The 25,624-nt window shown below is 36.0% G+C and overlaps 2 protein-coding genes and 1 pseudogene across 7 annotated transcripts in view; 2 read left to right on the forward strand and 1 right to left on the reverse strand.

Annotated features, from left to right (window-relative positions):
* On the forward strand, window positions 1–19,803 carry LOC138711626 (acireductone dioxygenase-like; annotated as a pseudogene).
* The window catches only part of LOC138713499 (golgin subfamily A member 6-like protein 24), a 588,053-nt gene that overhangs the window by 74,829 nt on the left and 487,600 nt on the right, over window positions 1–25,624 (reverse strand). The window contains exons 1-2 of one of the 5 annotated variants that reach the window (XM_069845698.1): window positions 18,517–19,289; window positions 10,218–10,380 (exon numbers count right to left, since the gene is read on the reverse strand). The exons of 3 other annotated variants lie outside the window; for them this stretch is intronic. The gene's annotated coding sequence lies outside the window, so the exon portion shown is untranslated. Of the gene's footprint in view, window positions 1–10,217; window positions 10,381–18,516; window positions 19,290–25,624 lie in introns of those variants that run through there. One more of the 5 variants, XM_069845725.1, reaches the window with a different exon arrangement.
* Window positions 12,187–25,624, forward strand: part of LOC138713738 (serine beta-lactamase-like protein LACTB, mitochondrial) — a 24,347-nt gene continuing 10,909 nt past the window's right edge. Inside the window, exons 1-2 of one of the 2 annotated variants that reach the window (XM_069846107.1) lie at window positions 12,187–12,324; window positions 23,560–23,833. In XM_069846107.1, the coding sequence (XP_069702208.1) occupies window positions 23,561–23,833 (273 nt within the window). In that variant the 5' untranslated portion in view covers window positions 12,187–12,324; window position 23,560. Of the gene's footprint in view, window positions 12,325–22,715; window positions 23,834–25,624 lie in introns of those variants that run through there. The other variant, XM_069846116.1, reaches the window with a different exon arrangement.

The raw sequence follows: 25,624 nt of genomic DNA on the forward strand, positions 1-25,624 counted from the left end.
TTTATTAAGTTTCATTGTATATTGTGTAATTTACCTTTGCTGTAAATGTACAGAAATTCTTGCCGTTTCAGAATCAGTACTAACAAAAATGGTTCGTGCATGGTACATGGATTCTTCGCAAGAGGACCAAAGATTGGAACATCATCGAGAGCCTCCATGCTATGTAGATCTTGATAAATTATATAAGTTGACAGGTGTTGAATATTTTAAAGTAAGTATCGCTATGATTATAATAGTACTATACTATGCTTATTATAGTGAAGCAGTTAACCGTTTTCGTCTAAATTTAAACAAAACACAGAATATATTGTTGTCATTGAGGTATAGGCCTATTACCATTGGCGACAATCGAACAAAAGTAAGATTATTAGGGATTACAATGCACATCAAATTGACATGGGAGCCGTATATAATTTCGTTATGTGTTACATTCCCAAGAGTCATTTATTTATTAAGACATAAGGTGTACATCGACTCTTAGGATAAAAATCCACATTCTTTCCTTTTCAAACTTTGGTGACATGATTCCTGGGAGTAATCTAAGCAATTTATATAATCCAAACTTGAAAATCGAATTTGGGGGCCCAAAGATTCCTTTTTTTAATTAATAAAATTTTGGACCGACCTAATTCCATTAGAAATTGACCTAGGGTAAAACTTCTTTCGCCAAAATAATATCCTATTTGGAGGATTTAGTAAAGAACTCTTTTTAGAACATGGGAGAAGTAATAGTAGGAGGAAGTAGAATAAAGTACGAGGCGCATCCGGAAAGTAAGTTTCCCGATTTTTTCCCTTGAAAGTAAACGTAATTAGCCGTGTCAATTGCGCATGCATTACGGACCTATTACATATCAATCATATGCCAGCCGGACAGGTCCTGCCTGGTGCCAGAGTTAAGTTTCTGCAGCTTAACAAGTATTTATATTTCGCGAACTTGAAGCCACGGTTCCGTTGGTTCACGTCGCGCTGTGTGATATCTTATTCACTGAAATGAGAAGCCAGTTTTAATGAAACTTGATCTATTTAAATCCTGAATTTCCGGTTCTGAAGTGTACAATTCCCTTAATCTGAACTACATGTCAGTTAGGGACTAAGTCAGGGTTTGAACCCAAGACTTGAAACGTGAACCTGCTGGTCGGTTATTACAACTCTGACGGCAACTAAACGAAAGAGAGCGAGTGGCTCAAAACCCTCGGTTTTATTCAATTCTCCCAGGCTTGGGTCACGTGTCAATTCTGGTGTCAAACTTACATGGTCTGACAGAATGACGTTGCATATTGACGTCATGTCCCCGTGATGGGATGTCATCTTATTTGAGTCCAGCTAGGGTGAACTGTGACTCGTACCCTCGTGAGGTGATAAGACGCATGACTTCAAGTCAGGGGTTATTGTCTTAATGATAAAGCACAGACTATATGTCTGGCCAGAATAATTCTTATGATATTAACATTAAATTATTAAAACCCTTATATGATATTACTATGAACTTATTAAAACCCTAAGTTCTGAGCCTTTGGGCTCGTAGCTCGACCACTGGGGTCGGGATACATAACTCCTCCACCATCAGTTGGTCATTACCGCCCTCGGTAATATTCTTCCTTGTTTTACATTTTACATATGACATATAATTGATACAGTTTCTTTCTATAAATTAATAAGACAACACATACTATAATCATTACAAAGGTTACATTTACAGTTACAAATTGCTTCAGAGTGGTATTATGTTCGGGAATGGGTTTAAGGTCTAACTTCATTTTATTTACGTCAAGGTGGGAATAATGGAAATTTATTTCTTTCTTTACGTAAGGTTCGTTTTGGATTGGTAGGAGTGGGAACGAGTGCACATAATTGGTTGGATGTTGTTGCAAAGTTATCCCCATACTGGAAATAGGACAGGATTCATTGGTATATATGATACCTGGTCCGGAGAGTTTTATAGTTCTCTGGGAGTCCGGACAAGTCTGAAAAATTACTTCAGGTTTCCTACTGAAGAAAAGAATGTGTTCTCTGTTTAAGGACTGGAAGAGTTGAACATCATTCCTGACAAAAGCAAATTCACAGCCTGAAGTATCGGTTAGATTACAGTTAGTTGTCCTGATATTATAATATACACATACATAGGATTGAGTATTCTTAACACAATGTAGGCTATTTTGGACCATTTCAAGGTAGGTCCTTGTAAATAGTATCTTTCTGAGGGAATTAATACAAGATCCTTAATGCTAGGTACAGGCGAAATTGAATACAGTTGGTATTGATTTGCATCGGTGAGATAATAACAATCGTCTCTTCTTCCATCATAAGAGTTTGTGTTCTCGATAACTTAAGATTCTCAAACTGATGATATTGGTCCGTATGAATTACAGTTTTAGTGGGATAAATGGATTGTAAATGTCTCATCATGCTTATAAGTCTTTTTGTGAAAATAACTTAATATTGGTCATTTCATTGAATGATAAACTAATAGTTTCTTGGAGCACTCGCACAAACTCATTAAACTTGTTCGCGCACAATAACACATATTGCAGATGTTCCAGTATGTTTATCTTGAAGTCTCTTCCTGTAAAATACCTTGGATTACCTTCATATTATTATTTACATGGTTCATTTCACCGTAGAATTTTTGAGCAATTGAGTTACTGAATGATATTAATTTATTTATATGTTTAATTCCGTTAATATTACTCTGTCTTAATAAGTCTATTTGACCCTGCAAGTTATCTAAATCATCTTGGTCTAAGTTGCCAGAGATGAATTTGATCACATTACCTAAGCCATTTATTAGACCTCTTTTTGGCCTCGATGGTAATGGTAGTAACTTATTTAATTCTTTCTTCGCCTCTTTAACAGTTTCGTTTAATTCGAACATTAAATAAGGGAGAGTATTGTTACCACGTAACATTAACCCTAACCCGGGAGCAGTGTTGCGAATATTATTGTAAGATTCCCTTAAGCTTGTAAGGTTGAAATGAAACATGAACTTGTGGTAATCGTTAATTATTATGGCGGGTCCCATTGAGTCCGCATAAAATCCTTGGGTCTTTATGGGCTGAGTGTGGATGGAGCCATGTCCGAGGAGGAACCTGGGATTGTAATAATCCGTCTTTTAGGTTTTATGTCCCGGAAGTTTCTTACATGTATTTTACCGTTTTTCATCTTACAGTATACCTTGTTTCCTTCAATTTTGGTTATTACACCTTCATTGTACAGGTTTCTTGTTTCTTGTGAGGGGATCTAATACATAGACAGTTTCATTTATCTGGTATGTATGATCGAATGTCGATGCGTCAGGTTTAGGGTGGCTATCTCTAAGAATTCTCAATTGATTACCTTGTCTTTCAATATATTCATTGATTTTGGGAGAGGGCGAGAAAATGTGATCTAATGCTTGGTAGTAGGGCCCATATAAAATACTGAATGGAGGTTGTTTAGTTGTGGAATGAATCGACGAGTTATACTTCGTAATTATTGTAGTCACAAGTTCTGAGAGGGGAGTGAATTTATCATTGTCTCTTGAAATACGTAGTTTTTCAAGAAGAGTGGAATTCAGTCGCTCTACAGGTGAATTAGACGAGGAATTCAAAGGAGTAGTAGCGTGGTATTCAATGTTTGTGGCTTGGCAGTATTCTTTGATAACATTGTTTTCAAATTCTCCTCCTTGGTCGTGGGTGATTTTCTTTGGGAACCCATGGTGTGAGAAATATACTTGTAATTGACTTAGTACGGCTAAGGCTGTGCCATTAGGCAGTACATATGCTTGTCCGTATTTCGAGATATATCTATCAAAGTTAAGATGCGCTTCTGTTCGAAATGGAATGTATCAATGTGGATCTGAGCAAAGGGATGGTCACTAGTGATAGGACCTTGGTTCGTTACTTCGTTGGAGTGCCTCTCATATTTGTTCCTTAAACAAAGATTGCATTGGTTTGTCAGTGTCCTAATTTGCTCTCTTAGATGAGGCCAATAGTACTTGGTTCGGAGGTGATCATACGTTTCTACTATTCCATTATGGCATTATGGCATAAGTGTTATTAAAAAAAAATAATAATAATTCAATATTATTTTGATTTACCACATATTTTATGATAGGTCCATACATAGTGTTCCGCCTATATACTGCGACAATGTAGTAGAAACGTTTTACAAAATATTATTGATATAGCAGTAGATTAATAACAATATTAGTACAGAGATAACGTCACAGAAAACATAATAAAACGAATAATCATGCGGCACAACTGTTACAGATGCAAAGATTGATACACTATTTATAGAGATTATTATTACTAGAAAACTTGATACAGTTCTTGCATTATCGTGATTGTGTTCTCCGTTTATAATAATTACATTTACATCCAATAACATCTATCAGATGTGGCAAAAACAAAATAACTCCTGTGTGGAAAAAAAAAAAAAAAAAAAAAAACATTTAGGGCCTACCTACAACATTTATATTACATTTTAAAGCAAGTTTTTTAGTTGTACTATGGAGAGGTTGGTTAAACACTGCAAAGTTTTGAAATGATAAACATCTATGATGTTACTACACAGTTCATCACTGTAACAAGAACGAATGTCTAACTCTCGGCTTATATCTTTCGAGGATTTATCGCTCACGACAATTTTACCCATCATGCATTTTCACTACCTATCGGATTATGCTGTGAACTACTTGGCGCTCGAGCGAAAACGTCCGATGCAGACCTCTGGTTCTGATAGATCCGTTGCCTGAATTGTTCAATTTCTGTAGACATTTTTGCCTTGAATTATAGATCATTTTCCATTACCCAGGATGCACAGCAAATGCCACAAATTTTGGTGCTGAAATAGAAGCTTTCTCAAGGGCTGAACACAGGACAGATCCATACACTTTGACTTGCTTTGGCTGATTCTGCGCTCTGTATACAGAGTGAGTCAGTAGGAAACGTACATGGATTGAGGGTTGACAATATTGGTGATTCTGAACGAAAAAGTCTATATGAACATATGTCCTGTTCTTAACGGTTTCGGAGAAAACTAATGGAAACGATGAGGAACGGAAAAAGTGCAGGTGGGGTAAATTAAAACATTGTTACCTTATGCTCTGTTTAATTGCGTACTTTTCTTTACAGAACATGTTCAAAAAGTCCACCGTCAACTTCAATGCACTTTGCAGCTCTTGTAGACAGCTGCTGTGTTGCTGATCTGAGCTGATTCGGACATTCCTTTACTTGAGCACAAGCATGTAAAATGCGAGCGAGAAGTTTACACTTTTCGCTTGTAGACTTCTCTGTTAAGCCAACCCCAAACACAGTAATCCAATGGAGTAAAGTCGGGTGACTTCGGTGGCCAAGAAATGGCTTCACCATAACCGATCCAATGCCCAGGATATTTGCATTGATCCTGTTACAACCTAATGTCATTTTGTTTGCGTCTGCATGTGAGTGCTGATGAAGAACGTAAGACTGACGCTCGTGATTTTCAAATACTGTTAAGAACAGGGCATATGTTCATTTAAACTTTTTTGTTCAGAATCATCTCTCACACCCTGTACCTTTCCTCCTGACTCACCGTCTATACTGTTTTCACTGTAAGAAAAATCCTACTGTAAACACAAGCACGTGCCTGTCATACCCGTGATTGGCTCACAGTCGAAACTCTCACACGACGCAGGAAAATATAGTCCGTATTTGGAAACTATCATCTTGTATTATTTGAAAATAAAAAATTGAATTCTAGTTGTTAAATACAATGAAACATATAACTTCACTCATATGTAAAATGCTATGTAAAAGAAAAGCTACTTTTATATTTTGTTATGTACTATGAACGCGGATGAATACCAACAGTAATACCAAGGTAGTCTGTTCTTGTAACAAGCTGGCGTCACTTGAGCTCATCGTTGTTCACGTAAGCATGTGGTACTGAAGTATGGCTTCTGCATCCTGGGTGTGTGTGGTTACTAAACATAAGAGTAGAAACCCTCTCACAAGCGAAGAAAAACAAATAGTCTTAAATGTATATAATAACTTATGTGCGTTTTAATTACAGTAATTATAAAGTAAATGTTTCCTAAGCAAATGAATGCATAGTAGTGAGGTTAGGTCTACTGGACGAGTAACGGGAAATGTTTAACATGAAACAGAATGTACAACAGTAGGCGGGAACATGTACTGAGAATCTATGGCGCCAAACAGTGGCCAATGAAGCCTCACTTCAGTCACGTGTTATTGTTTATACTAGGATTTTTGTTATAGCGAAAGGATTATATGTGATGATTGTCCAAGTCTTCTGACAGTGGCGTAGGTGGTACTCATGAATCAAGTGCTATGAAATGGCATTACTGTATATCATTTAACAAACCTTATCCTCCTCCTCATCCTTCTTCTTCTTCTTCTTCTTCTTCTTCTTCTTCTTCTTCTTTCAATGATCCTTCTATTGGGGTCATGTCAGGAACTTGGCTTCCCAGTAGAGGTGTGATCTTGTCTTCCTTCTGCTTTTTTGTGTCAAGCTTTCTGCACGTTAAGAAATGTTGCTCGTTCATTGGGTCCAGGATATAGCATCCTGGTGAGTTCATATTGATTTGGTGCAGAAGTTCTGTAAGCAGTCATGACCTGTTGTCAAACGGAATAATACATCTGCTTCTTTTCGTGGTTTCTTTCTATTTAATTTGAATTTTTCATGGATGTTTTCCCATTTTTTCTCTTTTATGATTTCCTTTGGTGATTCTCTCATACTACTATTTTTCATTATATTTTTTTTTAGCCCAAATTTGCTGAATTTTGTAGTTTAGTAATTGATTTTAGTTTCTGTTTTTGCAAAAAAAAAAAAAAACAATCTGCTTGATCATTGCCATAAAGTTATTATTTTATCCAATTTTGTTAACCGATGTACTACTATTCCTATTCTTTTTATTGTTGCTGAATGAGGTATTTTGTGGTATGTGATGGCTTCTATTACAGCTTTGGAATCTATCAGTATAGCTGCTTTTCTAAATTTCTTGGTTCTTGTGATCAGTTATGTAACAGCAGTTAGAATAATTGCAAATTATTCTCCTTCAAAGGCAGTTTTTTCTTTCGACTGGTATGTAAAAAGTACCAAAATTTGTTGGAAATCTGTAAAATCTGATCATTTTTAGGAAACACTTCACCCATCTCCACTTGTGGTCAGTAATTAAAATGTACAGAGTGGGTTAAAAGTCGCTTTCCCCAAACACTTCCTTACATTTAATTACATTCAATTTACATTTGACTACACATTCCTTTACAGAATTGGTCAAAATGGAGGCCCTGTTTCTCAATACACAATTCACAATGTTTAGACACTTATTTAGAGGTGGCAGAACATAACTCACGATTTTTATCGATTTTCACGAATGAGTGTTTGATCATCTGTTGTAACTGATGCAAATTCTGTGGTTTCTGAGCAGAAACAATTTTTCAGGATACTTCTCAGCAGAGTGCTGCATTGGAGTTAAATCACTCGCTTGAACTCGGTCGAGTGTCGCGCCCTCGAGTGAGATACGATCGGTCGTGATACGCTCGTAATAAATAGAAGCACAGTACAAGGTCATCTCACCTACATGTCTTATCTTGTATGGAAGGCGACAGATAAGATACACACATGTTTTGCTCACACGGTAAAAATAAGGCTTTATTTTCTGCGTTTATGACAAACGTTTAATGGAACAGTCAATGGAACGTACCAAAACAGGAACATGAAGTTATAAATAAAGTAGTATAAAAAAACTTCGATATACAGTTATTATTGCTAATTAATAATTATTCAATATTTGATTTACCACATATATAATACGATAGGTCCATGCATAGTGTTCCGCCTATGTACTGCGACAATGTAGAAACGTTTTACAAAATATTATTGATATAGCAGTATATTAATAACAATGTTAGTACAGAGATAATGTCACAGAAAATATAATAAAACGAATAATTATGCTGCACAACTGTTACAGACCTAATTATTAGAGATTATTATTATTATTATTATTATTATTATTATTATTATTATTATAATTATTACTAGAAGACTTGATACAGTTCTTGCATTATCATGATTGTGTTCTCCGTTTATAATAATTACATTTACATCCAATAACATCTATCAGATGTGGCAAAAACAAAATAACTCCTGTGTGGAAGAAAAAAAAACATTTACCTACAACATTTATATTACATTTTAAAGCAAGTTTTGTAGTTATACTATGGAGAGATTAGTTAAACACTGCAAAGTTTTGAAATGATAAACATCTATGATGTGATGAACTACACAGTTCATCACTGTAACAAGAACGAATGTCTAACGCTCGGCTTATACTGTTCGAAGATTTATTGCTCGTGACAATTTTACCCATCATGCATGTGCGCTACCTATTGGATTATGCTATGAACTACTTGGCACTCGAGCGAAAACATCCGATGCAGATCTCTGCACCTCAGGTTGCATCATCTGAGTAGTCATTTTGTTGTGCCACGACGGCCAATCCATTCATGGAATTGCTGGTTCAAGAAGTTCCTCACTCCTACACCAAAATGATGTCGTCCTCCATCCTGTTTTCATATCAACTGCATATGGGCAAAACAAGGACTGTTTTCAATTCATGACATCGAAAAAACAGTTGACGCACGAACATGGTTGCCAACACATCACTTATTACACCAGCTATTCGTTTGTTCAAGTTATGACATCTGTATAAAACCTAAGAACGAATATTGGGGAAAGTGACTTTTGATCCACCTTGTATATGAACTGTAAAAACTGAAAATTGATGCTGAAAATGCTTGTATCGTGTTTAATATCTTGAGCAGGATTATACAATTTTCAAAGCTTTCATCATCATCATCATCATCTAACAATGATTTAACCAATTGGTTCATTCTGGCTCCAAATGTTATAGCTGTTAAATCTATCTTTCTCGTGAGCGTGTTTGGACTTGTGTTCCTCTCGAGCATGGTAGCGTAAGATTCTCCAGGGCATTCTATCAGTACTCATTCTAATGACATGCTCATACCACTTCCTATAGGGTTTTTTTTTTTATCTTTTAAACAATCTGTGTATAAAACTTTCATATACAGGGTGTATATAAAAGGATGTTGCAAACTTACATAGTTGACAGTTTATGGTAATAGAACCAAAAAAAGTTCCAGTAAACAAGCCGTTTGCGAGAAAATTACGAATGTGTGGTTACAATCCGCTACTGATATCATTGTTTGTAACATTGTATGAGAGCCACCAGCGTTGCTCAGTCGGTTAAGACGCTTGCGTGCCAGTCTGAAGTTGCGCTCGGGCAGGGTTCGACCCCTGCTTGGGCTGATTACGTGGTTGGGTTTTTTTTCCGAGGTTTTTTTCCAAACCATAAGGTGAATGCCAGGTAATCTATGGCGAATCCTCGGTCTCATCTCGCCAAATATCATCTCGCTGTCACCAATCTCACTGATGCTAAATAACCTAGTAGTTGATACAGCGTCGTTAAATAACCAACTAACCTAAACATCGTACGAGTTACTTCTTGCTCACTAGAAGCAGTCCTATGCTCTTTGTTTACAAAACTGAATATTTCCGAGAGGTGGAGTTGTAATCAAACCATTCACGCAGAATGTATAGGACGGATACAAGTACACAGTCTCAAAAGGTGTCAGTCACGTCAGTTTTCTGAATGCCAGTTGTGCTGTACTGTAGTTACAATGAAACTTTACAGTAACAGAGAATATACAGATATGCATTTCATGTATGGTAGGGCTAACGGCAATGCATGGGAGGCTGCATGCTTGTACCAAGAAACACACTAGGACGATGTTTATGAGGCTCGTTTGCGGACCCATGTTTACTGGGACTTTTTTGCTTCTATTATCGTGTACTTTGAAACGTATAAGTTTGTGCTATCCTTTTTCATACATCCTGTATACTGATATTTTTTAATAACACCGCCAAATTGATAGTAAAACTGAAATGTTGATTTTAAAACAAATTTTCCTTAAAAATAAAACTACTTTCTTCCCGCTTGTTTAAAAAATCCCTTGTGCAGATGCTTTTATTTCCCTATTTTGACTATGCTGACATTTTACTGACTGACCTTTCCAGTGACGACAAAACAACACTTCAACGTGCTCATAATTTGTGTGTGTGTCTTGTTAGTAATGTTCGCAAATATGATTGTATTACCCCATCTCTGGAACCAATAGATTGTCTTAACCTAGATAAGAAAAGAAATTTACATTCACTTCTCCTTCTCTTCGAAATCTTGAACTCTTCATTCCTTCGTACCTGTCGTCTCGTTTCACTTACTGTCATCCTCTGAGGAGTTTAGTGCTGAGAGGAATGCGGTTCCGACTACCCTAGCGCGGTACTGGAGTGGGAGGGAACAGTGACAGCGGCAGTCTGGAAGGAAGTACAATCATACTGAAACATTTCACTCGTATATAGAGTAACTAACACGTGCACACAGTCACACACTACTACAAACTGAAGACTGCATATTTTTGGACGATTAATACTTCCCACTCAGCTCGGCTTGGGTGTAGCAACAAAAGAATCTACCTGCAACCCCCCACACCGATGGAAAGAATACCTCAGGTCCAGCGCTAAACTCGTCGGAGGAAGACAGTACCTTTCTTCCCACCATAATCTGAACACACACTCTCACTATGAAACAATACCATCCCACCGCACCTCCTCATACTCATCCTCTTTCACAGTAGCCCTGCCAGGACTCTGAAATTCGGTACCTGCTAGCATCAAGAACTGTTGAATTAAAATTGAATTCAAACGCAAACTTACTAGGCACTTGGTCAGTAATTGAGGCTCATTCAGGCATGGTTTCTTGTAAATAGTTCTCTTAATCTATCACAAAATATTTTAATATCCGCTAATTTCATCACTATACAATTTTGTTATTCTAGGTTTAATTTTTAATTCAGTAAATACAAAAAAAATACTTGGTCACACGTTAAAAAGTGCAGCTTTCCGTACAATGACACACAGATTAATTACCAGTGAACAATGACAACTACACTGAAGAACTGAACACAATAAAATATATAGCACAAGACACTGGATATAACCCTAACATAACAGACACACTAATAAAAAAAAAAGAAAACAGAACAAACCAACACAAACACCACGTGAGAATAAATACATAACATTAACATATCACAATACCAATACTCACAAAATTGCAACTTCATTCAGAAAACTAAAATACAAGATATCATACAAAACAAATAATACAACACAGAAATACCTAAATAATCACATTAAACATTCAAATAAATATAATTCAACTGGCGTTTACAAACTAAAATGCAATAGTTGCCCACATTTTTACATAGGACAGACAGGAAGATCCTTTCACACAAGATATAATGAACATATTAAAGCTATAACCAAACCCTATATCACATCAAATTACGCGGAACACATTATCAACAATAATCATGACTACAATAATATAGAAACAGATATGGAAATTTTACACATCGCACCAAAAAGTTCACAGTTAAACATCTTAGACCAATACTAAATATATAAGAATACAATAACATACCCACAACATATACTTAACACACAATTACAGTTCAATACCCACACATTATTCGATGTCATGATACGTCATAACACACAAACAACCAGCCCCCACCATAAGAGCAACACAACCAACAAATGCACATCGCAGAATTCAAGATCACCAGTAGTTCAGGAGACACTGGTGAAGACGCAACATCACGTCGAAACTGGCCGTCTGTCGAAGGTATATACCTTTTTTAAAAATGTTAACACTTTTTAACGTGTGACTAAGCAATTTTATGTTTTTAACAAATAAAGTGTTAACGTGAACTAGAATCAATGACAAAAAATAACTTTTTTCTTTATTCTTAACTTATAATAAATTGTCTAACTTTCATTAATCAGGTAATCTTTTCGTACTTTGATTTCTACTGTAATTGTAAATGTAATATTAATTGTAATTTTATTCTTCATATTATAGTTGTAATCCACTGGTAGAGAGGCGGAGAAGGCTGGCGATCTTATCTCTACCAGGTTAAATAAATACTAAATATGTATGTGAGTGGTGGATGTTTTTACACTTTTGTTTTAATAACTACTCTTTTAATCTTTGCTTATTTCACTTTATTTGCAGCTTCGCACCTTCTTTACTGAGCACTTGCACACAGATGTAGAAATCAGACTTGTCCGTGAAGGATCTGGATACTTCGACGTGACAGATGGCAAAGACGAATGGTTGCGTTTTGAAGTAATTCCAGGGGATATTATAATCATATAATACCTTCAGGAATATATCGTTTCACATTGGATTCAAAGGTTAGTTAAATGTGACTTTTAAAATTTTAATCTTTTCTCTTTGCGCTAAAGGAATATCACAGTCTAATATATACAGTCACGAAGCTTGGGATGATTTTTTGCATTTCTCGCTATAGTTGCTAGTTGCTTGGAGTGCTGTGAGTACTAGCAACCTTTTATGTTTATACAGCCAGTGCTGACATACTGTGCAGAAATTTTAATTACTTCACCTTTCATAAACGAAATAGAATATGTTCAAAACCAAGCTCTCAGACTCATTACTGGTGGAATCAAAACAACTCCAATAGATTCTATGAGATTCCTCACTAATTTTAACACCATCAAATTGACAATAGAAGAAAAAGCAGTTATTCAATATGAAAAGCTTATCAGATTATCAGGAAACAATTGGCATTCATACAGTCCTCTCCGTAGATTAAAAACTAAAAAAAAGTTTCATATCCATGGTTCAAGAATTAAAACAGAATATCAACATCCCGAATTTAAAAGAAAACTTACAAATTAAACCAAATCCTTTAACTCTATTAAATGTTGTTGTTGTTTTCTAATGCCAGGCATTTGACAATAAAGTCATTTGACCTCTTGCACTCCAATATTTTTCAAAGATATTATCATGACCAGCCACTGAAGCACAGATTTTGAGGTGTTCCGAATCCATTTCTTGGTTTGAGTTGCACAATGGACAGTTAGGGGACTGATATATTCCAATTCTATGCAGGTGTTTGGCCAAACAATCATGGCCTGTTACCAATCTAAATGCAGCTACAGACGATTTTCGTGGTAAATCGGAAATTAACTGTGGATTTTGATGCAGAGAGTTCCATTTTTTCCCTTGAGATTGTGTTATCAAATTTTGTTTGTTGAAGTCTAAGTATGTAGATTTAAGAAATCTTTTCACACAGTAATACGTAGATTTAGTAACAGGTCTGTAAGTAGCAGTGCTGCCCTCCTTTGCTAAAGCATCCGCATTCTCGTTTCCCAGGATTCCACAATGGGATGGTATCCATTGGAATAGAATTCTTTTATTGAGTGATATTAATTGAGAGAGCATTTTAGTTATTTCTGCTGTTTGAGATGAAGGTGTGTGTTTAGAGACTATTGATAGAATAGCTGCTTTGGAGTCTGACAATATAACTGCATTTTTAAATTTATTGATGTGGCATAGAAGATTCCTGAGACTTTCACTTATCGCAATGATTTCTCCATTAAAACTTGTGTTCCATACTCAAGAGATCTATAAAGTGAGAAGAGACAGCATGTAACACCTGCACCGGCACCTTGTTCTCTGGAGATCAAGGATCCGTCGGTGTATAAATGAAGCCAGTTTTGTGGAGGGTACCTAATATTAATTGTCTCTAAAGACAATTGTTTCAGAATATGACTTTTACAAGTGAGGTTACGTGTGTGCGATACTTAAGAATGAAATGAATGGAGTCCACGGGCGAGACTCGTTAAACGAACCACCCTGGGGATACGTATCTGTATTTCCTTACCTGCCTTCGACATGTAGCCTAGGGGGTGGGAGTGCCATCGGTCACCAACAGAAGGACATTGTCGCGTGTATAGTTGGCGCCAGGGATTTCGGCAGATGGATTTTGTTAATGTGAACTCGAGAGCAAGTTCCTCACCGCTGCAAGATCGCTTGTTATCTCTGTCGCAGTGGAATGGGTAGGACAAAAGAGAAAACATGCACGCCGAGTATTCTATTGGATCTGGACAGTCACCTTCTAAAACTAAACAAATATTACACTAGTCTATATGTGTCTTTGGTATTCCCAAGAAACTAGTTCGATTAATTAAAATGTGTCTCAATGAAACTTACAGCAGAGTCTGTATAGACCAGTTCTATGTGATGTTTTTCCAATTCACTGTGGGCTAAAGCAAGCAGATGCACTATCACCTTTACTTTTAAACTTCGCTCTAGAATATGCCATTAGGAAAGTTTAGGATAACAGAGAGGATTTGGAATTGAACGGGTTACATCAGCTTCTTGTCTATGCAGATGACGTGAATATGTTAGGAAAAACTCCAGAAACGATTAGAGAAAACACGGAAATTTTACCTACTTGAAGCAAATAAAGCGATAGGTTTGGTAGTAAATCCCGAAAAGACAAAGTATATGATTATGTCTCGTGACCAGAATATTGTACAAAATGGAAATATAATGTTATATATATGGAAATATATATGTTATATGGAAATATGTTAATCCTTAGTCAATAGATAAGACTGAGTTTTACGAAATACGAACATTAAGGGATGGAAAATGGGAGGCAGTAATGATCAAAATAATTATACTGATTTATTTTTTTAACCAGCCTTTAAATTTAAAACAAAGATTCACTCATAAAATTGGATTAGACTATTCATCTCATCTCTCAGAATTGTTTCTAAAATGTATAAGGAAAGTAAAAAAATTCAATTTCATGTAGACTACTCCCTTCAAATAACTTCAGGTTTTTTTTTTTTTTTTTAATTCCGAGCAGAGAGGAGAGAGAAAGGACCCGACGATTTTAAAAATTCACTAAACTATATTTAACTAGAGACGTAAAATTTAAAATGAAGGTTACTGTCTACAATATGGGTTAAACATTCTTAGAGTTTTTAAATACCATATCCTAAGGTACTGATGAAAAGGCAGAAGGGAGTGAGAAATCTCATGTCATTCGATCTCGATGAAAGTCGATATCTGGGGAGCTTTGCGATCAAAGAATACAAATAAGGTATTATTTAGTCCGACTTTGTCCCTAAAGTAGTGGAGTGGGACAAAAATGGGTGAAAAATTAAATTAGATATCTTAGGAGTTTTCGAGACGAAAATTACGAATAATACAATTTGTGCGAATTCAATATGGCAGTTTCAGTACTATGAATATTTAAAAAAATTAAACATCGGGTACCGCAAATATACATAAACACAGGTAACACATGTACAGTATTTAAGGGGGCATGTAACACCTTTTGATAGTAGGCCAATACATTTAGTAAAATCCAAAGTGTAATTTCTACATACATCTGAATGAATTTTGTGCTGGAATTTAGTATAGTCATCAGCCAATACCTCTAGATTAATAAACAACTTTTTAGAATCCATAAAATACAGTATTTATTGTGAATGGTAATTATATTTTTCAATTGGTGCAATTTGTGCAGGGAAAATTGGTTTCTCCGATATTTTGTACGATTTCGAATATTTTAAAACGCTTTCTTCTCTGTTCTATTCACAATGGGCATGTGAAGAAATTATTGCCCTTGTAATATCCATTACAATCCTATTTATTATACTCTTATATAAATCTAACTTCCGCAGCATGCAATTTTACCCAACTAACCAAATTATATTTTGATTATTAAGAAGAATCGTAATTTTATTAACTTGAATTGTCGCACCACCAGTAGAGAAGATCCCTAGATTATTACTGGACAAATCTTGTATATTGATCTGGTAAGGGTAGGATTACACACACATATATATAAATATGCGCAATGCAATGCTTTTTCCTTTTAATTAAGAATTAATTTAATTTAGAAAATGTGGGAGAGGTATTGTAAAATCATTGCGAACGGAAGACATTTACATTTATTAAAGGTATTCTTTGAGTAGGACTGTACTGTGGTGTGTTTCATAATAAGGATAATTGATATGAGCTGCTGTTATGAAAATATGAACAACTCAGAATGTTATTGCATCTCATTCTCGCAGCTTACACAAACAATATTGGCTCCCTACTGGAAATGTCATCGAGGTCATCTGCCAAAATCGGTGCCTCCGACTATAATTCCGTAGGCCACAAAATTATGTTTGTAACAGATTTACCAGTGTGAATGATCGTCAGGTTTGAATTTCTCAGAATTTAACAAACAAGTTATATCTTCCTTGGTTCGTTAGGAGGAAGTTTGACAACAATTGCAACTGCATCTACAGTTTCGTCTAGGGAAATAAAAATTTTGTCTGCCACAGTTTTTTGTAGGCAAACCCAGCAATCTCCAGTCGTCTCTCTTTTTCACGTCTCTTTGTCTCCGCATATCTTAATGTTATCGTAATTATATCAACCTGCTTTATTGTTATATTTATATTACTATGGTCTTACTAATAAAAACTCTATATACAGACGTTTAACTGTCTTATACAATGAGTACCTCGTTTATAAGTCGTGTGTAAATTTCTTACTAATAATCACTACATATGTCGTGTATAACAGTATAACTGTTACACAGCTATGTCATAGGTAATAGAATATCTGAGGTTCCCTACTGCATCCGGTAGAGCGCTCTAGTGTGCCGTGTTAAGTATCGATAGTACAACTGTCTCTGATCGATTACCACACTATATTTTGGTCAAAGAGTACCAACTAGAGCTGTGCTACACGTCTTGGGATTCTGTGAACAGGGATTGCTCTTGAGAAACTCTAGACATCATCTTGTAAGATCCAAAATTGCTGCCGCGTTAAGAAATAAGGGCTGGATAGTAGAAGAAGAAATCTCCTGTCTAGCTGAAAATGGGTCAACGAGACGAGTAGATATTTTAGCGTACAATGCTGACACTAAACAGGGCATCATTGTGGACCCCACGATACGTTTTGAAGTAGAATGTCATCAGTCAGCCGAGGTCCACCTTGAGAAGAAGTCGATCTATGAGCCTCAAGCTGAAATATGCCTTAATTCATGTTGAGGTATTCGGCTTGCTCATAGGTGCTCGAGGGACTATACCAGCTTTTTTAGAAGAATTTCGACGGCAGTTTGCTCTGCCAACATCTCTGAGGGATGACATTGTGATAATTATGTTAAAAAAATCCTGCCAAATCCTAATTAATCACATGGTGCCACATTAATAGCAATTGTAATTTTTCACGCCCTTTTCTTTGTTTTCCTTCTTTAAAATTTAATATCTATGTTTACATATGTATAATAATTTTTTCAGGATATACTGTACTGAGTCCAGAATGTTGAATGTAGGCAGAGTAGCAAGATGATGTGGTATTGATTTCTTAATAGCAATTGCTGTACCACCACCTTCTCGTTCCAATCTATCAGAGCGATAAATGATATAATTACGTAGTCTAAATTTCATATGTGGCTTTAAATGGGATTCAGTGATACATGCCACATCAATACTATGTATATTTAACAATTGCTTGAATTCGTACAATTGATTGCTTATGCCATTGGCATTAAAGTTTAACAGAACCAGATCTTTGAGTAATGATACGGATTTAAGGGCCATATTCAGTTTCTTCTATTATTATCAAAATTTTTTATATAGGGTCACTTGCAGTTTTTAGGCGCTGTAAAGTGTGCTGGAATATATTAAGGATTTTCTTAATATTTAGGCATCGCATTAAGGTTACAATATCTTTGAGTGATTCTGTCAGTGATTCTGAACCAGAAGAAGAATTAAATGTGTTTTGATATGCATGAAAATACATGGGATCTGGTTTTGGTAATGTAGGAAAGTCAAACGACTGCCACACAGGGGGCGTACTCTCCTTAATTGTATTTTGTTTGTTTCTAATCTTTTGCTGTAGAACAGCTCGTTTTGAACTTGTATTGGACACTGTCCATAGCTCGCTGTATGGTTTCCATTACAGTTAGCACATTTTGGCAGAGTTGAAGGACCCTTAAATGGACAGTCTGCAAACAAATGACTATTGCTACATTTAACGCATTTGATTTGTAAATTACATCTCTTAGAAGTGTGGTTAAATCCCTGACATCTGTGGCACTGAATCACGTGTGGTTTTGGTTTGTATGTTTCTATTTTTATTATGTGATGATCTATATCTTTCAATTGAAAAATTGTTCTTGAATGTTCGTTATTTGGTAAGGTAACTATCCAGACTGGTATTGGACGTCTTTGTGTACTTTCATCTCCTATCAAGATAGGGACAGATAACTGTCGAACATGTTCAATCGCATATGACAATTTTTCTAGTTCTGTTTTCATTGTTTCTGCTTCGACGAAGGTGGGAAGTCGTTTAATAACTACTTGAAGCAATTTGTTTTCTCTAGGCTCATGAGAATAAAATTGTATATTTCTAGCTATAAGAGTTGAATACAACTTATCATAGTCAGACCTGTTGGCAGTGTAATATCTTATACCTTCGTGCGTATAACTAATTTTCCTTGGATTTGTGAGCAATGATTGTAATTTATTATTTTGGGCAAAGAAGTTTCCATCTGGTAATTTACTCACCGTTATCGGTGGCATTCTTGGCTGTTTTGTGTGTTGAGGCTTATCTCTTGGTATTGTTTCTTGATTAATAAGTTGTGAAGGTCCTGTGTCAACACTATCAACTGTAGTTTCCAGAGGGAAAAACCGATTGTTAAGAGTTACAGAAGGATGTACCATATCTTCAAGTTTTGAATAGAAGATTCTGAAATGCTAAATATAGCAGGATTTGGTTTCATCTTGTTAGGTTGATCTTGCTCTTTCGTATCATTACGAATTCGTGAATAAGTCTTCAGATTCGTAGGAAGCTGAAATTTAACACTCTGACGAGGCGGCATTAATTGTGTTTTGTAAATCGTTCATAATATTTTGAATGTGTGGCCCTTCAGCCATGTAAAAGTTTACACTGAACACAATAACTTAATTAAAATTAAAAGAAAAAAAAGCAAACAGCAATTCCTTAACACTGAACAAAATAAGATATTTAAACTTTATTTTGTTTCTATATTCCTTAAATATTAAATTAAAATAATAACCTAGGCAAAATGTGCGCGTTGTTTACTTTTTCACAGCCTTAAAGAATTTGCTTAAAATCAATTGTTATTCTTGTGGATCTGGAGTATTTTGCCACTCTGATAGCAGATGTCTCTGATTCAAGGAACTGTCCTGCCATCTATTACAAGAACATTGAACGATGTGGTGTGTGAGTTCGCCATCTCGGCTTTTTTTAGCCGATGCGCGGCTATTTATTAGTCAATGTGCATTGCCAATATAAGGCCACACAATAATAGATATAACATATTATCACTAATAGCGTCTCCTGTAACATTTTAATGCCTTGCACTTTTGATTAATGAAAAATAATCGCGTTTCAGTCTTTCCACTTATCTAGTTTTCCTTCATTTCATCGTTATCGAAATTACTTTACATTATTAGGGTTGGCAGCATTGTGTCAAAGTTTCGTGTGTAAGTGGCAATTGTAGCGAAGACGAAGTTTATGTTATTCGTTCTCGAATAGAATAATGTTATATTTTCTTTGTGACGTTTTATTGGTCGCTTGTGTTTTCCAATAATACGTGGATCGTTGTGATATCATAGAAATAATTAGTTAAACCGTTTTGTTTTATTAGTTACTGTATTTTGTGTCTTCCTAACCTTCCAGATAAATATTTGGTCGAGCTTAATATTAACGATTCTTGCTGTTTTCAGAGAAAATATTTCTTGGATTATAAGATTGAAGTGTACGAAATAATATGGTTACCAATTACTAGCATTGTAACGTTAAAGGCAGTGGCACAGCCAGAATTTTAGAGGAGAGGGTGCTAAAATGAGAAACATGCTTCCAAGAACACGACACTGTTTAAATCATGGCCGTTTACAGCCTATATTGTGAATCAATCTTCCTCAGGCCTATTTGATTGCCATGAGAGGATATTGCTAATACACACAACAAATCGAAGAACTGTTCAATAGTTCATAATTTCCAATCATTCTTGCGAAATTGTTCAACCTATAAATTGCATTTCTTTTTATCGCTGGTTGTATAATACCGTGAATATTACCCATAAATTGAAAAACAAAAGCTTCATAAGCCAAACCACCCCTCTCCGTGGCTGCGCTAGTGGGAAAACGCAAAAAAAAGTTACTCAATAAATATTTCTGCGTTGATTTCATCAAAAAAAAAAAAAAAACTTAAGCTAGGCCTACACCAAAGGAGGCACATTTTTTTTTTCTTTCATTAACTTAAGTGAGATGTTTATATAGTGATTAAATACGTGGTTTCATTTTTTGCAGCCACAAATAGGCTACTTTCAACATAAAATTCGTTTCATACATAGGCCAGTTTCCCTATTTATATCCTATTGTAATGCACTGTTTTAGCCGCCCTCTTTTCTTGTTATAGTTACTAATATAATATGCGAGGGGTCCAGGACGAATTACTAGGAAAGTGGTCATTTTTCGTATTGTATCCTGGACCTCTCGAGTGTTACATTTGTAAGAAATAGGAGGGGGGAAAGCTAGACAGTGCATTAGAATATATAAAGGTAATTTGCTAGGAGACGTCGTTGCATATAGACCACTTTTACACTAAACTTAACCTTAGTGTATACAACGTACAGTAAAACATTAACCTAACCGAACGTAACCTGTCACAGATTAAGGAAAAGGTTAGGATAGGTTAGTTTAGGGTTTTAGTATATCTTGCGAAAACAAATTTTAGGTTTAGTGTAAAAGTGGTCTATATGCAACGACGTCTCCTAGCAAATTACCAATATAAGTTACAGGTAAGTGTCAACTATTTTTATGGTGAAAATATTTGTGGCTGCAAATTAAAACCACGTGTTTGTCACTATATACGTCACACAGAAGCCAACGGAGGAAAGAAAAATTGTAACTTATTAGGTGTAACTTTCAAATGTTAAAAAAGACCGAATTCTATATAACGCCATGGGAAACAACGTAGATGTAGCACATGGCGCCTACCGATATTTTATAGTTGGCTATCGTAAATAAATAAATACATACATACAATGTAAGTTGCCAATAATCTCAGGTAAAACATATATTTTACTAACACATACTAAGTAGAAAATAACAAAATCACACTGTATTTAAATTTGCCGTCTCATTCTGCATTGCATTCGCAGCACTGCAGAATATAATTTCTTAAGTCTTTTCTCTCTCTCTCTCTCTTTTGCACTGTAGCCTCAGGTTTATTGTGGTTATCACTTCTATTCTATGAATGATTGTGTAGCCTAATGGCTGTGCTCTTGTACAAGTACAGCATGCTGTATCATGAACAACCGGTCTATGTTATGGATGATGAAGATGATATCTGAATTACTAAGAATTGATTGTCCGCTGTTGCATTGCACAATTACCGTCAGTTTTCTGTTATTTAATTTCCAGAGAGGAATATCCAATGAATCTAGAACATCGCACAAATCTTTGAAAAATTCTGGTGAGTTACTGTGACTTGTTACAGTTTGTGTTAACATTACTGACTGTGCTGATGATTTCTTTTTAACTTCATTCTCGATAGCAAGTTTGCTATTTGCTGCTAGGATGAGGAGTGTGGAAATAAAAGTCAGCATGCAATGGAGAATATCGTTATCTGTACAGAATTTACAGAGTCTTGGAAAATCCTAAAACTTTATTAAGGTTGTCTGCATTCCATTTGTAAAATAAGGAACAGGTGATTGATTTGTGCAGCTTTCTCTCTCTAAAGCCTTGGGACCAGTGGCGGCTGATTGACTGAGGCAAGTGAGGCCGGGCCTCAGTCACTTGGCTTAACTGAAATCAAATTTTGTGTTTTTATACAATGTATTAGTTATTTGAATGAAGCATATATCACTGTAGAAACATTTGAAACCTTTCATGTATATAGACCTGTTTTGCAGTAAAATGAGTTCCTGAGGCCGGGATCGCTCGTGCCAGGTCTGGCTTGTGATGTAAGACCTGTTTTGCAGTAAAATTTGTTCCTGAGGCCAGAATCGTTCGTGCCGGGTCTGGCTTAATGCATTTCATGTCCTTTCGCGGGCTTTGAGTTTACGCTTAAAATGTTGTAGCTGAGGCACAATTCGTCTGGCCTGGTCAAGTTTCACTCCTCACATCCACATTCACTGGCCTCAAGGGTAGAGTGGGGTGGGAATAGCAGTGGTGACTTGTCTTCCTAACTATGCTATAAATAACAACATTCCAGCGCTTTGGCAGGTAGAGACCCACTCGATTCTCTCCCCTTATGTCTCAGTTTATGACATAAGCGAGGGTGTTCTACTATTGTACTTCGTAGTACAGTAATGAATCTGGGCCAATGTTGTTATGTATTTTGGGAAAATATAAACAGAAACAAAATGAGAGAAGTAATGCTGGTGCAGTTAATTCATTGTTAGAGTGTCCTTTTTCCAGAAAAAATAATACTGAAAGAAAGGAAGTTTTAAATAAGGAGAGAGACTACTGAGATACCTACGACATCGCTGATAATTTTTCTGACACATAATCTTAAAACGCGAGTCTCTATTGCATCCTGGTATGGGCAACATAAATGGTTATGTGGTAATGTGATGCAAAATAAACTTCTCTTGGCCTTGTTTGTTGCTGTCAAAGGAAAAAAATAAAAAGAAAGGAAAGAAAGGGGAATTTCAACACATAATATGGGATGCTTCATCACACTGAAACAATCACTGAAACTCAGGGCATAACAGCTTATTTGGTGAGTGAAATTATTATTTTTCATTGATAGTAATAAGAATAGAATAAGAATAATAATAATAATAATAATAATAATAATAATAATACAGTAATAATGATATTAATAATATAATAACAATAATAATTAATATCATAAACAAACATTTCCTATCGGTGGCACTTAAACTAGTTGCATCTGGCCTCAATGAGGATTTTGATCACCGGCCGCTACTGCTTGGGACTCTTCAAGGATTCAAGCTTACTGTCTGGTCTTGAATTCCTCTTCCATGAAAAATATATTCCATCCTACCTTTGCTGTAAATAAGGATGGCAATTGAACTACAAAATAAAATAAAATTCAATTATATTAAAGTTAAGTAAAACAAAAATTGAAATTAATATCAAAAGTCGCAAAAATGGCAAAGAATGAACTACCAAAATTGAAAAAATTAACCTAAAAACGAAACAAGTCCAAAAATGACGAAATTGATCTCAAAAACTGTGAGTCTTACAACCAGAAATCAATCATTAGGATTTATGTACTTATCAACGAAGTCTGCAAATTCTTAGATTAAAAGTAAAATGTTACCAACGTCAGCCCGTGCTGATCATGGTATTGTTCTAACACTGCTGACAGTGCAACATGTGTAAATGAGCAACTGTTGTTTTCCGCGGTTATGAACTTGTAAATTTGTTGCAACTGTCTACATATCAAGACAAACTTGGCATGTAGAGAGTTGCAATTTACTGAATTGCAAGCAAAAGAAAATCAGTAACAAATGTTAAAGTAACCTAGAAGTGATTTATTTAAAAGTGGAAAGTATCTTGTGAATAGTATTTGTAGGTTTCACTGTTTTCTTGCTTTCTGGTGTGCAGGATGGCAAAACCGAATCCTATTCCAGACCTCAAGCAGCGAGTGAAGACCCTGGAGGGACAGGTTCGTCTGCTGCTTCCTCTCATAGAGGAGGTGAGGGTCCTCAAGGAGAGGTTGGACGCGCGGTCCCTGCATGGCCTGGAGGCAAGGAAGGAAGAGGAAAAAGTAGGGAGCAGCAACAACATTGAGGAGCTGAAGGAGAAATTGAAGCTGAGAGAGAGGGAATTAAGAGAAACACAGGCTGAACTGGAAAAACTGAAAGAAGAATCGGAAAGGGTAAGAGTTCCGCTGTTGCCAAATTTACAGTTACTACTGAACAACTTATATTAGGTCACAGTTAAGGCTTTATTCCACAGAACTATTTGCTCATACCAGGCATTCACAAAATGTGTGACGAGGGAAATTCAAAAATATTTAAGACAAATTTGTAGCCGTGTACAAAATGCGAAAGATAGAATTAGAAATGTCGTGTTGTTTAGTGCAATACATTCAGTAGTTGGTTGTGAGTTATTCTGTTTCTCATCGCACTGTCACCTTACTGATTCGACTAAGTCTTAACCTGATTCCTTCGTGGTTAAAGGAGAAAGTAGAACTGAGGCAGAAATATGAAGGAGAGCGCAAGTTGTGGCTGCAGCAGGAGGAAGTAAGTGATGAGCAGTTACCATGGTTACAGACACAGTAATTGGACAGTTGAGGGTACATTAAAGGTTGGACCAGTAAGCACGAAAAACTTTAAAATAGGCAGACATGCAGACACCAAGGCGTGTTCAAATAGGCACTTTATTGAATGATAAATATGAGTACTCCATTATATATCATAATGTAGTGACAGTAATAGTACTGGCAATATCTGAAAGACGAAAATGGCGATAGCTATAAGTGACAGGAGGCCGAGGACAGTGAGAAGGTTTCAGTGGGTTAGGTGAGGGGATAACTAAATTGTGATTTATATGACGCTGCTTGTATTTGCTTTGAACAACCTTCCTTATTCACCGGCCAATTTACTGGCTATATTTTCTAATGAAGCTGCTTATTTGTTTCACAGTTACTTATTTTGAATTCCCATTGACTGAAATACACTCAATGACAAGTCAAACCTGTCCAACATTAATGCTCAGTCAAAGCAACAAGCCTGTTGATTTTACTAGCAACTTCCAAAGAAATGGGATGGCAGGGAATGAATCTCTTAACAGCTGGTGAATACATCTGCCTTCAGTGCAGGCACGAGCGGTGATATAGGCAGCTGTTTACAAACCATATTTGATAAGACGCACGTGTGGCATGATGTGTTGTCCTTGTCCTGTGTAATTGGGTCCTCAAAGGCTAGTTTCTTAAAAAGCAAAGGTTATGTGCCCCGAGCTTAAGATGAAAAGAAATAATTGACTATTCCTGCTAAAGAAAAATATGTGAGAGAACTGTTATTAAGATATTCCACTGTTATAAACAGTTAAGAAATAAAAGAGGAGATAGGACCGTGTAAATGTTTATGAGCTAGCGTATTTTCCAGCTAGGTATTCATTCTGGAAAAGCATCAAGGTGCGACAGAAGAAGCTAGGAAGTAGCATTAAAAGCAGCAACATGTAAATAACACCCTAGATTATATATACTAACAGATACCTCTCTTATATAGGCTTTAGAGTTTGCAGTCGAGGCCGGCTTGATGTAATTCAATAATCATCAACAGATGGCACAATGACGAGATGGCACGAGACACGAACTCTGAACTGGTCTGGTCGGTCTAAATCGATTATTTCGTGCTTACGAGATAATATCGGTATGTACTGTCGATAACTGATGACAATGGATAAATATTATTGGCCTGTATGACCTTGGCAAGTTCGGAACGAGGCAGCTAATTATAGTTGTCACGTGGGCGAAGCGAAGAGATAAGATAAAGTAAGCCTTTGTATTGAATAGAATACAATACGGAGTCTCTGCCAGACAAAGCCAATAATATGTAGACCATGTTATAAAGTTATCGGTCGGCTAAATTATGATTCGTTATCTCTTCTGTTTTTATATATTTGTCGTGAATATTATTTATATTATGAACTGAGTGTATAACAT

Source organism: Periplaneta americana, chromosome 2 (assembly GCF_040183065.1).
Source record: "Periplaneta americana isolate PAMFEO1 chromosome 2, P.americana_PAMFEO1_priV1, whole genome shotgun sequence".
NCBI classification, from domain to species: Eukaryota; Metazoa; Arthropoda; class Insecta; order Blattodea; family Blattidae; genus Periplaneta; species Periplaneta americana.